Genomic DNA, 15,270 nt, shown 5'->3' on the forward strand with positions numbered 1-15,270 from the left:
CACAAAAAGACTGGATAAAAAAACCAATACTCATCTATATGCTGCTTACAAGAGACTCATTTAGGCATTAAGAGTACTCACAGGCTGAAAGTGAAGGGATGGAAAAACATATTACAAGCCAATGGAAACCGAAAGAGGGTAGCTATATCTAAGTTACACTTAGATAAATCAAAATATACTTTAAGTCTAAAACTGTCACAATAGACAAAGACGGCCCTTATAAAATGATAAAAAGGTCAATTGATCAGGAGTATATAATAATTATTAACACCTATTCACTCAATATTGTAGCACCTAAATATATTAAAAAATTATTCACAGATCTGAAGGAAAAAATATACAGAAAAACAATAACAGGGCACTACAATACCTCACTTTCAACAATGGCTACATAATTCAGATGAAAATTAGTAAGGAAATAATGGATTTGTTTTTTTAATATGAAATTTATTGTCATACTGGTTTCAATACCCAGTGCTCATCCCAACAGGTGCCCTCCTCAATGCCCATCACACACTTTCCCCTCCCTCCCACCCACCATAAACCCTCAGTTTATTCTCAGTCTTTAAGAGTCTCTTATGGTTTGCCTCCTTCCCTAACTTTTTTTCCCTTCCCCTCCCCCATGGTCTTCTGTTAAGTTTCTCAGGATCTACATAAGAGTGAAAACATATGGTATCTGTCTTTCTCTGTATGACTTATTTCACTTAGCATAACACTCTAAAGTTCCATACACATTGCTAAAAAAAGGCCATATTTCATTCTTTCTAATTGCCAAGTAGTATTCCATTGTGTATATAAACCACAACTTCCTTATCCATTCACCACTTGATGGACATTTAGGCTCTTTCCATAATTTGGCTATTGTTGAAAGTGCTGCTATAAACATTGCAAACTGGTGCAGCCGTTCTGAAAAACAGTATGGAGTTTCCTCAAAAAATTAAAAATAGACCTACCCTATGACCCAGAAATAGCACTTCTAGGAATTTACCCAAGGGATACAGGAGTGCTGATGCATAGGGGCACTTGTACCCCAATGTTTATAAGGAAAAAATGGATTTGAATGACACCTTCAACCAAATGTACCTAAAATAGGTACAGAATACTCCATCCAGCAGCAGCAGAATACATATTCTTCTAAGTTTACGTAAAATATTCTCCAGGATAGATCACAGGTCAGAAAATGTCTTAAAATTTAAGAATTTTTAAATTATATCAACTATCTTTCTACCACAACAGCATGAAACTAGAAATCAATAACAGGAAGAAACCTGAAAAATTTGCAAATATGTGGAGATAAAATATGTTTCTGAACAACATAGAAGAAATCAAACATGAAATAAATATATATTGAACCAAACAAAAATGGAAGCACTACATATCAAAATATAGGAAATGCTGCAAAAGCAGTTCTAAGAGAAAAATTTATAGTGATAAAGGCCTAGATTAAGAAATAAGAAAGATCTCAAATAAACAACTTCAAGGAATTAAAAATATAACATACTATGCCCAAAGTTGGCAGAAGAAAGGAAATAACAAAGATCAGAGTAAAAACAGAGACCAGAAAAACAATAGAAAAGATCAATGAAACTAAGAGCTAGTTCTTCTTTTATTAAAAAAAATTAATGTTTATTTTTTAATGTTTTATTTATTTATTTGTGCTTGTGTGTGTGTGTGTGTGTGTGTGTGTGTGTGTGTGTGAGAGAGAGAGAGAGAGAGAGAAAGAGTATGTTGGGAATATATATATATATATATATATATATATATATATATATATATACACACATATATATATATATATATGCCATAAAAAAGAATGAAATCTTGTCATTTGCAAGGATGTAGATAGAGCTAGAGTGTATTATGCTAAGGAAAGTAAGTCAGAGAAAGACAAATACTATATGATTTCACTCATAAGTGGTGGAATTTAAGAAACAAAAGTGATAAACATAGAGGAACAAAACAGAGAGGCAAACCATAAAAAAGACTGTTAACTATAGAGAACAAACTGAGGGTTCCTGGAGGGGAGGAGGGCAGGGGGAGTGGTTAAATATGTGATGGGTATTAAGGAGGGCACTTTCTGTGTTGAGTACTGGGTGTTGTATGTAAGTGATGAATTACTAAATTCTACTCTTGAAATTAATATTACACTATATGTTAACTAACTGGAATTTAAATAAAAACTTGAAGTAAAAAAGAAGTGGATAAAATAATACAGCAAATGGATTTTTTTTTCAACACACAAAAAACATCATTAAGAAGTTTTGAAAACAAGCAGACAAAAAGAAGCAGCTTTGGTAAGTATCAGAACTACCAATGTATACCGCATATTTTAAAGTTGTTTTGGTTTCTTATTTTATAGCAAATACAAATGCAGTGCCGACCTTAATATTTAGAGCCAAGGTTTTACTAGTTTCATCCCTCCAAAACATCAGTTGTCCTGGACTTGGAAGAAAGCAACCCCCACAAAAAATATTTTAATGCCCTTGTATTAAATCCAATCACTTCTCTTAGCTTTTTCAAGGAGGATTTCTTGGCCTCCTCTTTAATATAATTACTAAAAGTTTTGGCTATCTGGTTTTCTAAGAATCAATAGGATATAAAAAAAAAACTGTAAGCAGGAGAGGCTGCAATTCACACTGAGCATCGAGACACAAAAAGAAAAATAGGAACATAGAATTAACATAATGAATGTTCTTCATGATGATCATAAAGTCACCAAGAGACTATTTTCTTTCAAAATTTGTATTTAAGATTATAAGAAACAATGCAATACATTTTTAAAAGAACTTTATTCTCAGAGTTACAATTTAAAAGACTTTAACACTTGAAAAAAATAAAGTTCATGTACTTAGAACTTCCATCCCTCATGGCCCAATGAAATCAGATTCATGAGGAGTTAATAAAACAGAATTAGTCTATATTTCCAGTCTGGAGTGAAAAACAAAAAGAGCTTCATTGGCCAAGTTTCTAAGGACATATTTGTCTAGGTCTGTAGCCCTCAGCCCCAGGAATTACTGTTGAAAATGCTGACAGACGGAAAGACTCAGTGTATTAAGATAATCAACTCTGCAAAAATAATTAGGAACATACTTCCAAGAATATGGGACAGTAGCCAAGTATAAAACAACAACACAAAAGATACCACCAAATAATAAGAGATCTTGTGTAATACTTAAATATTTCAAGGCTAAGAGGATCATTTCTAATAATAATATTCTCTGAATGAAATGGAGTTTTAAAATCAAGAGAAGTTTAATACAGTTGAGGAACACAGTTTGGTGACTAAGAAATAAGACTGCCAAGATGGGAGGAGGCTGGGTTACAATGGGCCTTATAAAATCATGTAAAGGAATTTGGACATTAGTCTAGGGACAATAGGAAGCAATTAAATGACTTTAAACAGAATAGCTATGACTCAACATGCATTGTAGAAAAAATATTGGCTACAGAGTAGAGGTTAGTTTGGGTGGGAGCAAGACGTTAGGAAGTAGGACCAACTAGAGACTCTTTTTTAAATTTTTTTTAAATGTTTATTTATTATTGAGAGACAGAGAGAGACAGAGCATGAGCAGGGGAGGAGCAGAGAGAAGAGGAGACACAGAATCTGAAGCAGGCTCCAGGCTCTGAGCTGTCAGCACAGAGCTAGATGCGGGGCTTGAACTCACAAATAGTGAGATCATGACCTGAGCCAAAGTCAGACGCTTAACTGACTGAGCCACCCAGGTGCCCCAGACCAACTAGAGACTTACAGTAGTCCAAATGGAAGACAATATTGGGCTAAACTAGGGTGGTAGCAGAAAAGTTAGAGGAAAGTAAATGAATCCAAAGATGTGGGAGGTCGAAATTACATATCTTGATGAATAATTCAATATAGAAAGTGAAGGGTAGAAAAGTGGCAAAGATGATTCCAAGTTTCTGGCTTGAGCAATGGGGTGCATAGTAGTGTTATTGACTAAAATAAGGAAACTGGAAGAGGAGCATATCATGTTTGTTTGTTTGTTTGTTTGTTGCTTTGTTATTGTTAAGAGTGGGGGAGAGAGATGGAGATGATGAGACTACTTTGGACATACTTAGTTCAAGGAGTTTATGGAACAGCCAAGTGGACATGTCCAATAAATAAATATAGAGGTCTGACATTCAAGAGAAATTAGGAGTGACAATTAAGAGTCATAGGCATATGTAGAAGGTTATGATGTCATGGAGATAGATTAAATCACTCAGAGTCTGTATGGTAAGAACACCTAAAACAAAATAAAGAAAAACATCAACACATTAGTGGTGAACAAAGGAAAAGAAGATTATCAAAAAGACTACAAAAGATCTTTATATCACAAAAGCTTTTAATACAGCTGTGTAATATTGTGGAAAATACTATAGAAAGCATAGCCATAAAAGTATGAAAAAAATAGGTGTATTATTTACTGTTGGTACTATGTCCAGCCCTCTTTTACTGGACCAGTGAAACTGTCCCTCTGCTACTTCAAGTATTAACATCGGCTGAAGGAAATCACCTCACCTGAAAATACTGGGGAGGTTATGCCTTCCTCCAGGCAGCCCACGGGCAATGGCTGATTAAGAAGTGTCTACAGAAGTCCAGGCCCCTTGCCTGAATGTAGGCCAAATCTGTAGTGCCATTCATTCCCATGGGTCAAATGGAGGCTATACTTCAAATGAAATCACATCTTTCCTTTACTTTTTCCCCTTCCCGACCTTGCTTTCCTTGCTTCCTTACAAGTTTCTCTGAGCACACTCTCTATAAATTATATGCTTTTGAATCCTTGTCTCAGGCCCTGATTCTAGAGAACTTAATCTAAGAAACGGAAATTGTCTCTGAAGTAAAAGAAGGAATTATTCTTAAACCACTTATTTCTATTTTATGCATGCATGTGTGTGTGTGTGTGTGTGTGTGTGTGTGTGTGTGTTATTTCACAAGAAAAGGGAGTTAAAGAGGGAGGGAAGAATCAACAAGTTTGAATGTTGCTACATGATACTAAAAAAAGTTACAATGTTGAATAATATAAGAACAGACAAATGTTCATTTTAGTAACAGGGCCAACATTGGCCACCTTGGTTGCAGATATTGCATTAGAGTCGTGGGGTTGGAAGTCAGAGTGCAGCAGTGGAAGAATGGATGAGAGGTGAGTATGTAAAGGGTAAAAAAAACTACTTCTTCAAGAAGTACAACTGGAAAGAGGAGAAAGGATTTAAGGCACTATTTGGAGGGAGGATTTTAAAACTTAACATGGGAGATTCTTGATCACATTTAAATGCTAATGGGACATTAGCCAATGGGACAGAGCCAATAAAAAGGGACAAGATCTAACAGAGAAAAGAGACAACTGAATGCAAATGGTTGGAGAGAACTGCTCTTAAGATGTTACAGAGGGAATTTAAACATGGGCTAGAGAGTTGCTCAAAAAGACCTTTGAGATCTATTTCTACCTTGAGAGTCTGAGATGAAGATGTTTTTTAAAATACAATGTAATGTCTTAGCATCAGGAACAGGAGTACCTAAGTTCATCTGAGAAAAAAATCAAAAGTTTTGGTCTAAGGCAAGAATTTATCACAGTTTTCTTTTGTTCTAGGAGTTAAACATTCTTACCCGCCAATATCCTGCTTCACAAAGTCCCCAGGTTCTTGTCGTCTTGATTCCCCTTGGCCAGTTGTTCCAGGAAAAGTATTAATCAGGAAAAGAAGCCCAAGGCTGCTTGTGTAGAAGTGACTCATTTGTGTAACTATCATCTTCTTAGGCACCAACTTGGAGAGACCTGTGAGATTCACGTTCAGGGAAAAGAGGAAGGAGAAGGGGTAGAAGACAAAAAAGAAACCGGGAAAAAATATTTTATTCAACTCTATTAGAGCCATTTAACTTCCCTAGTATCCAGTTACTAAATGATTACTGAGACAATTCCCTTTCCCCAGTTCATCAATGCCACCAAAATTTACTCCCAACATATTGCTTTCTTGAATATTCCAAAGTCCATTCAAGAAAGAGTAAAGAGCTCTAAATCAGTAATTTGGAGTCATAGGTTAGTTTCATCTCTTTCCCTGTCTTCTCTCAGCTGCAGTTACTTTTTTCATAATTCAAGAGTTTAAAATAATGCTTCATGTCTTCATTTTCCTCCAATGCCTTTGCCATAGTTAACATAATGTGTAACATTGTAGGTGATATTAGAATTTTAAGACCTGAAATCTCTTTATAGCATTTTTGGGAGTGATTCTCATTTGATAAAATTAAGCAACTTTCCAAAGTATCAAAGGGCTTGGAGTAGATGAACTGTTTCCTCTGAATCAGGTTTAGAAAATGATGAATGATGAAACACCATGGCTCTTGAATAGAAATGTAATGTTTCCCCATAAAGAGATATTTGAGAGCCAAGTCAGCCCCATATAGAAGCCACAACATAAAGAAGAAATCCAAGCATGACCTCTTGGTACAGAAGACCCTTAAAAAGGTAAGAAAATTATAGTGATTATAGAATTATGTTATTTAGAGTTGCCTATGTGCAAGGCTATTTTATGAACTCTGGACTGGTGGGTGTTTACCTAAGACATGGGGTTTGAAAACAGTGTAAAGTGGCACTTTCTTGCCATCTATGAAACTTATGGCTTGAGTCTAAGACACCAACCACTTGAATGATACCTAATTCTGATCCAATAGCATACTCTTTTTAAATCCTATCAGTGGTTTCACTTCCAGTGAGAATAGAAGGATATAAAACTATTTTTCCAAGGAAAGTTTATGCAAGGGACTAATATGTAAAACAGATACTTAGTGGAGAGCTATTGTGGTTGATAAGAAGATAAAGAACAAGTCTTTTTAAATTTATCCCACCCCCCAAAAAACAGACATTATGTTCTATACTCAATTGTCTTCTTGAATCTTTGTGATGAGAAAACATCTATTTTGACTTGCTGCCTAGGCATTTTATACTACGGCAACCCTGCTCATACCCAGAATCTGGACATTTAAATTTATTCATTTATTTTGAGAGTGGGGGCAGGGGGATGGACAGAGAGAGAGAATCCCAAGTACGCTCCATGCTGTCAGCCTGGAGCCTGACACAGGATCAATCTCACAAACCATGAGATCATGACCTGATCCAAAATCAAGAGTCAGATGCTTAACTGACTGAGCCATCTAGGCACCCCAAGTCTGGATATTTAGATAAGGACCCAAGCTTAGGATTTCTACCAGAAGTTCCTGCTTTGCTTTTCCCACAGCATCTTTTCAAATAACCACTTAGAATTGAGCCCACAAAAAGTTAGTGATCTCCATCCCAACCACCTCATAAGTAACAAGTACTTGTGACCTTGCTTTTTATCTCCTGCTAGCTTGTGACCTAGGATGGAGGACTGACATTCCCCCAGCTCATTCTACTTCCCTGTTCTGGGATTTGTAAGTAAATGAATCTTGTGACTTTATTTCTTTTGTGTGAACGTATTAAAACTGCACCTGCAAATCAAAACAACCCCAGGGTTTTCACTTTTGCAAAATAGAAGCTTGTATGCTGAGGGAGCTACCTGTTGACCTTGTGTGGGTGGTTCATGCCTCTTCGTTTATCAGATCATAATCCACATATTCTTTTTATTTTTTTTTTAATTTGTTTAGTGTTTATTTACTTTAAGACAGAGAGAGAGAGACAGAACATGAGTGGAGGAGGGGCAGAGAGGGATGGAGACACAGTATCCGAAGCAGGCTCCAGGCTCCGAGCTGTCAGCACATAGCCCGATGTGGGGCTCGAACTCATGACTCACGAGATCATGACCTGAGTCATGATACTTAACCAACTGAACCACCCAGGCACCCCTGCATATTCTTAATTTAATACACCAACTATGGGTCTCCTTCAACAGAATCTGGTACAGGCATAGAAAACTATGATATGGAAAAGATGAACTTCTGACATGAAGAAATGTCCACATTACAGATAGAAATAGTCATAACATTAGATTGTGTCATAAAAAAATGCCAATATTTGACAATGTTTGCTTTACAAAAACAGCAATTTTTTATGTTCAATTTAGTATATGGGCTGTGACATTCATTATTTATTAACTGTACAAGAGTTGATGGTCATTTTACAGAAATGAACAGAAACCATACAATTCAGAAAACCGTAGCATATAAGTAAGAAATTATGGTGCATGAACCGATGATTCTGGGGCATGAGAAACATCTATAGTAGGAACAGTATTATATATGCTTGAACATCTACAGTTCTTTAGCATAATCTAATGTTGTATGATTACATGATAAATGTTAATGCTCAAATAGTCATGATACAAAATTAACAATTGCTGTACAGGAACAAAGAGACTTGGTATCGTACATGAATGCCAAATTGCAAAAATAATCCATGGAATATGTGACAGAACTATGATGGATGCTCAGAAAACATAAGTACATGAGCAATAATCCTGAGTATATGACAAGACAGCCATGCTGCATGAGCAAGGAGACTCAGTATGTGTGTTTCAACTACACTATCCTACTATATACTATGGGTTATGATTATGGTAGACAAGCATTTATTTTTAGTCCTCACACTATGAATAGATGCCAGTGATGCAGAAGCAAATGTCCATGATTTAGAAGCAGAAAACTATGATATATCATATGATGCATAAAAGACAATTTTATATGAACTCGGACTAAGGTACATGTTCACATAACTATGAGAAGATAGCCATCACTTATAGAAGAGATTAGACATAATATGTGTCCTCCAACTAACATAACATTTTGTTAATAAACATTATTATTATAATTCATGTGAATACATTTGTGCATAAAACCATTTGACCATAGTATGTGTCAGAAAACCATAGCACATGAGCCTAATAATCACTGAACAAGAGAACGGGGCCTTCATAAACACTTCCTTAAGACATTACACATGATCAAAAGCATGCCACTGGACTATTTCACAACAATGTGAATATAGTTAACACTAATAAACTGTACATTTAAAAGTGGTTAATATTTGTGGCACCTGGGTGGCTCAGTTGGTTAAGTGTCCGACTTCAGCTCAGGTAATGATCTCATGGTTCATGAGTTTGAGTCCAGTGTCGGGCTCTATGCTGACAGCTCAGAGCCTGGAGACTGCTTCTAATTCTGTGTCTCCCTCTCTCTCTCTCTGCCCCTTCCTCACTCAGGCTCTCTCTCTCTCTGTCTCCCAAAAATAAATAAACATTAAGAAATTAAATAAAAATAAAAAATAAAAATGGTTAAGATTTGTTATGTGTTTTTTTACCACAATTAATTTTAATTAAAAAAATGCTACTGGAACAGGTAGCCTTAGAAAGTTATCAAATATGTACAAAACCAGCCCCAGCCCTTGTATTTATATAGAAAAATGTGGCACATTAGCAGATATTAACATTAAATGAACATACATCCATGACACATGCTCAGATGACCATCAAACAAACACAAACAAGGACTGTAGGACATCAGACCCTTAAAATTCTTATGACAAGCTTGGTGAATTTTCAAGTGACCATGGTGCATAAACTAAAAACTGTAACACTTAAAGAGCCTTCAGCTACAGCCTTTAGCTGGAGACAACTAAAGTATACCTAGATAACCATGATGTGTGTGAAGAGGTATTTTGTATAACAGTTCTTAACCATGATGTGTGCATACACAATGTGTGTATCATAGCAACCATGATCAGGAATTAAGTGACATGGTTTAGGAGCAGATGGCCATGCTAGCTAAGTGGACTGCATGGTGCAGAACAGAAGGCTATGGTGCAAAAGTAAACAGACATGCTCAATTTTTTTTTCACTAGAGTCAAGGGCTAAGACACAGATGCAAGTGGCCACAATGAAGAACTGACATTTTTAGTTATCATGATCAATAGTGAATAAATAGCTATTTATAGCATATGAACAAAGAAATATAGCATATACAACCATAGTGAATAAAGTGAAAAATACAGCAAGGAAACATCACATAATAACATGGCTATTTAAACCACTATGCTGCATGAACAGAGTGTAAACCTAATACTAGTTTTAAAGTTAGTGTAAAGAAGCCAGGCCACATTGCAAAAGTACACAACCATGATGTATGCTTATATAAGTACAGCACATGGATAAACACCAATGACCTATGAACTTACAACCAATGAGCATATTCAGATAACCATGGGCTTAATAGCAGATGCCTGTAATAGGAGCAGACTGACTATGAAATAGGAGGCACAACCCGTGTGCAGGCTAAGATAATCTTGGTGTTAGAATGAGTTGTCTGTGGTACATGAACACACAATTTTGACACATGCTTAAGGCACCATAATACGTGATTGTACAGCCAAAATAGCAAACGGTTACTGAACCAATTGAGTCTGCTCAAGAGCTAAAGAGTACAAGTAACAAATCAGAGAGAAATACTATCTATAAGGTGATGACTTGTAAATTAATATCTCTATATCTGATATCTCTGCAATCCACATCTGTACTAAGATTACTGAGAAGTATATTAAGCCTAACATGTTAAAATCTGAGGTCCAGATATTCATTTGCCTCCACACACAAAGTCCCCCTATAGTCTTTGCCATCTCAGGTAATGGTAATTCTACCCTTCCATTTGCCCAGAGTAAAAACTCTGATGTCATCTTGACTCCTCTTGTGTCATACTCCACATCCAATCCATCAGAAAATCTCATTGGCATTCTACTTAAAAAGAAACATATCCAGAATAAAACCACTGGTTGTCACCCCTGCTGCTATGACTCTGGCTCATTATATGATTGTAAAAGCCTCTTAACTGGGCTTGTTGACTCTGTCCTTGCTCTTCTTACAGTCTTTTCTCTATACATACAACAGAGTGAACTTTAATAGTGTTAGGTCAGATCACATCTCTCTTCTGTTCAAAATCCTCCAATTTCTTCCCAGATCAAAAGCCATGTTATGATCTACAAAGACCTATATGATCTAATCTCCAAATAGCTGGCTAACCTTATCCTCTACTACCCTTTTCTCTCACTCCACTTCAGCCACCATGGCCCCCTTGCTGCCAATTGGATATTCCAGCCATGCTCCAGCTCTAGGGCCTTTGCAACTGCTATTGCCTCTACTGGGAATATTCTTCCATCTAATTTCAAGATACTTTGCTCCTTCTCTCACTTCCTGTTTTTGTTCAACTATAACCTTTCTCATTGAGGTCTTCCCTGACCACGCTGTCTAAAATTTCAATCCTTCCTTACATCCCACATACTTCCTATGCAGTTGCCTGCTCTATTTTTCCTCATTTGTGCTTCTAATATATATTTCATATTTTTATTATTGTCTGTTATTCCAGTAGAATATAAGATCAATGAGGACAAGACATTTTACTTGTTTTATTCACAGATATATGCCCAATGCATAGAAGAATGCCTGATAAATAATGCATACTTAATAAATAGTTAATTAATGAATGTCATTTTGTAAAAGTCACATCCATAAATGAGGTAAGATAGTATAAAGGATAGGGTATAGAATAGGCTTTGGAACCCACCAGATCAAGGGACTACTAGTACTACCAAATACTAGTTGTGTTAGGCTTTGAAGACTTCCTTCTTCATGTAAAATGGGGATAACGATCCTCATAAGAATTCTAAAGATTAAATAATATACATAAGATGCCTGGATAAAGACTTGTTACCAGGATGAGTCTGCTGCTAAGTCCTGTCCAAATATAAATTCATTTTATCACAAACTTTTGAGTACCTACTATGTACAAGGCACTGTTACAGCATATTCTTCAGTTAGGATTCCTAAATATTGTTTACCTCAGTGTCTAGAAACTACCAGATACTGATACTCTGCCAACCAACTCCCCTATTGGATGCTATGAGGCACTATCTGCCACTACTTTACCTGAACAGGCATCCCAAGCTGCTACTCAGATACTACAAAGCCAATTCTCACATTTCTTTGCCTCAGTGTGTCACAAGAGTTTCATTTGAGGCCATATAAATCCACTTAGCTTCAAAGCACAGCCATTATTAAAAGTTTTGGAGCCAGAAACATCTTAGTGCCAATTCTTGATATACCACGCAGAAATCTGACATTGAATGAATGATTTGACTTAGCATTCTCATCTTTAATCCCTTGATCCTGCCACCTTTAAATTGCCCATTATCACCTTCATGTTCCTACTTCCTTTCTTGCTGTACTTGGGTTACATACATAGTTCATAATTAATATCATTAAAACCATTCTCTGGTATGTATCTTCAACACACTTGCTTCTCTCTTACTCTATTGTAATTTCCTGGAAAAACATAAACCCTGGTTAAATCCATCCTTTTGCCTGCAAATGAACAGCTAAATATAGCTGGAGAAAAATGCATAATTATGCTTGACTGGTCTGTCTAAATTTTTCTTCACCATACTTCAAATGTGCCATGATCCTTTTACATTTGCCAAAAAAATTTACTCTTCCACTCTCTGAAACAGCTATTATTATTTTTTTACTTTCTTTTAAGTCTCCAGTAACTCCCCTCCTAGACTCTCAGAAGACAACCTTGCTTCTTATTTTACCAAGAAAAGTAAAACAATCAGAAGGTTTCATTTTCTTAATATCAATTATACCAGCTTATCTGGATCTTAGCCATATACATTACCTTCCCCATTGTTACCAGGGGTGTCTGTGCTGTTATTGAATACTATCCCTTCCACATGTGCCCTGGATCTCATTCCCTGTCTCCTGCCCAAGGATTTTACTTCAGTGATTTTTTTTAATCTCTCCCACACTTATCAGTTTTCTCCTCTCCACTGACTCATTCCCTGTAGCATAAAAAATGATATAATATCATCCATCATTTAAAAAAGAAAGCCTTCCCTTGACCTATATTCCCTTCCAACCCTTTCCTAACATGTTTTCTTCCTTTTATGGTAACTCATTTTAATAATTTTTGATATCACTATCTCAACTTCCTCACTTCTCATTCTCTCACACCACTTATACCAATCAGGTATTTTCACCTATTACTCCACTGAAACCACTCTTTTCATTCATTCAAAAGTTCTGAAGCACCATTTAAATACCAGGTACTGTTCTAGGTGCTGGGAATACAGCAGTCAACAAGACAACCAAAAATCAAATAAAGAGAAGAACACTAGACCAAGAACTCCTCTCTCATACATACCCCACGTCAAATTCACCTATATCCAATCCACATTTTTACTTTGATTTCTTTCTTCCATAACCTACATCCAAACTATCAGTTTATCCTTGTGACTTCAAGACAGATTCAGACTCTGACCACTTCTTAACACCTCCAGTGCCCACAAGCTGGTATAACCCATCATCTCTTACAACCAGAGTAGCCTCCCAACTGGTCTCTCTGCTTCCTCTCCTGCCCCCTACAGTGCATTCTCTGCACAGCAGCCAGAATGAGGTGTTTTTTTTCAAATATAAATCAGATTATATCACCCCATTCTCAATTTTTTATGTACATTTTCATTGGATCCAAAGTACTTGCCATGGCCTATAAGAATATATTTTATTTGTACACTGCCTAACTATGAATTTCACCTCTTTCTACTTGTTTTCTCCCTACTCATATTAGGTTAAACTGATGTTCCTACTATTCCTGGAAAACGCCCAAGATGTTCCTGCCTTAGGGGCATTGCACTTGTTCTTCCCTCTGTGATAAATGCTCTTCCTCAATATATCAGTTTGGTTCACTCCTTCACTTTTTTTAGGATTCTAGTCCTGTGTCAGCACTTCAGAGAAACTTTCCCTGATTACTATTATCTAAAACTGCATATTTCTTCCTCATTTCTCTCTACTCCCTTACCCAGTTCCATTTTTTATAGGATACAGCTCTGCATAAAATTACATTGTATATTTATTCTCTGTTTCCCCCACTAGATATAAGCCGCATTAGTACAGAAACATTATATCTTTTTCTGGGCCACAGAACAGTGCCTGGCACATGGTAACTACTCAATAAAATATTTGTTGAAAAACAGAGAAAATACTTTCCGGAGTTCATGCCTACACTATTCTAGACATCTTTTCCTTCCCAGAGATATATTCTTAAGACTATCTTTCCCTCCTAAAGCCTTTTCCCCATGTTTTTTCAATCTTTCACTTTATGGAAAACAAATGATCCTATGTCCTCAACCTCTGAACAGAAAAATCTCCCTTTCTCCTTTCTATAAATGGATTTGGGTTGACATCAAAAACACTACTTCACTGGGGCACCTGGGTGGCTCAGTTGGTTGAGCATCCCACTCTGGCTTAGGTCATGGTCTCACAGTTTGTGAGTTCAAGTCCCTCATCGGGCTCTGTGCTGACAGCTCAGAGCCTGGAGCCTGCTTCAGATTCTATGTCTCCCTCTCTCTCTCTGCCTCGCCTGCTCACACTCTGTGTCTTTCTCTGTCAAAAATAAATAAACATTTTAAAAAAACACTACTTCAATAACTTTCCTCTTAAGTGTAGATGTGCACATTCCCATACATCATGCAACTGAGGGACAGGATCAGAATTGTCTCATATCCTCGATGCCACTTTGAAATTATTCCTCCTCTGTGTGCACACACTCCTTGTCATTTGAGGTTCATGCCACCTATCTGTATCACTCTGTGCCTTCATTAGTCTTCTGTCAACCTCCTTGTAGCCTTTTCACACTGACTCAAAAACAGTGTTCAGCTCACACTTTTTATGTCCTTCCATCATCCTCAGTATTTCATTATTGATGTTGATAATGTATCTATCATGATTATTTGACCTACACAATCCCCATGACTTTCTCTTCTTTTCCAGTATGGCAGATCTGTGCCCATAGACACATTCTGTATCTTATGCATAATTACTCACACATCACAAGTGTTAAACTACAATATCTCTACCTTCTGTCATTCTGTTATTCTTCTAGTTTTTAAATATTACTTCTAGTCTATTCACTCTTTGAAATTAGTGTTGTCTATTGGTACTTCCATCATCTTCTAGTCTCTTGCTGTTGCATAGTGTTACTTCTTTTCATTTCAAGGCTGAACCAAATAAAAAATCACTCTTTTACCAGCACTTTATATATCTGAACTTCCATTGTATTTGCCCAGAAATACTTCTTTGGACCAATGAAAAAAATCTGTGTTCCCTTGGACTGGTGAGTGATGCTTAAGAAAATTCCACAATCATGCAAATCAGCTGTAGGACAAACCTGTCTCCAATGCCAGCACCATTATATGATCTTTTGATCTGTCATGAATCAGCTCTCTTCCCTACTCTTCTCAACTGTTCTAAACTTTTGTCATTCTTTCCCAA

General features: G+C 36.5%; 1 protein-coding gene across 3 annotated transcripts in view; it reads right to left on the reverse strand.

Moving 5' to 3' along the window:
* The window catches only part of GABRA3 (gamma-aminobutyric acid type A receptor subunit alpha3), a 330,232-nt gene that overhangs the window by 219,463 nt on the left and 95,499 nt on the right, over positions 1-15,270 (reverse strand). For all 3 annotated transcript variants that reach the window (XM_053201836.1, XM_015068025.3, XM_053201834.1), the window contains one exon: positions 5,603-5,768. In XM_053201836.1, the coding sequence (XP_053057811.1) occupies positions 5,603-5,742 (140 nt within the window). In that variant the 5' untranslated portion in view covers positions 5,743-5,768. The remainder of the gene's footprint in view (positions 1-5,602; positions 5,769-15,270) is intronic.

This window comes from Acinonyx jubatus, chromosome X, assembly GCF_027475565.1.
Source record: "Acinonyx jubatus isolate Ajub_Pintada_27869175 chromosome X, VMU_Ajub_asm_v1.0, whole genome shotgun sequence".
NCBI classification, from domain to species: domain Eukaryota; kingdom Metazoa; phylum Chordata; class Mammalia; order Carnivora; family Felidae; genus Acinonyx; species Acinonyx jubatus.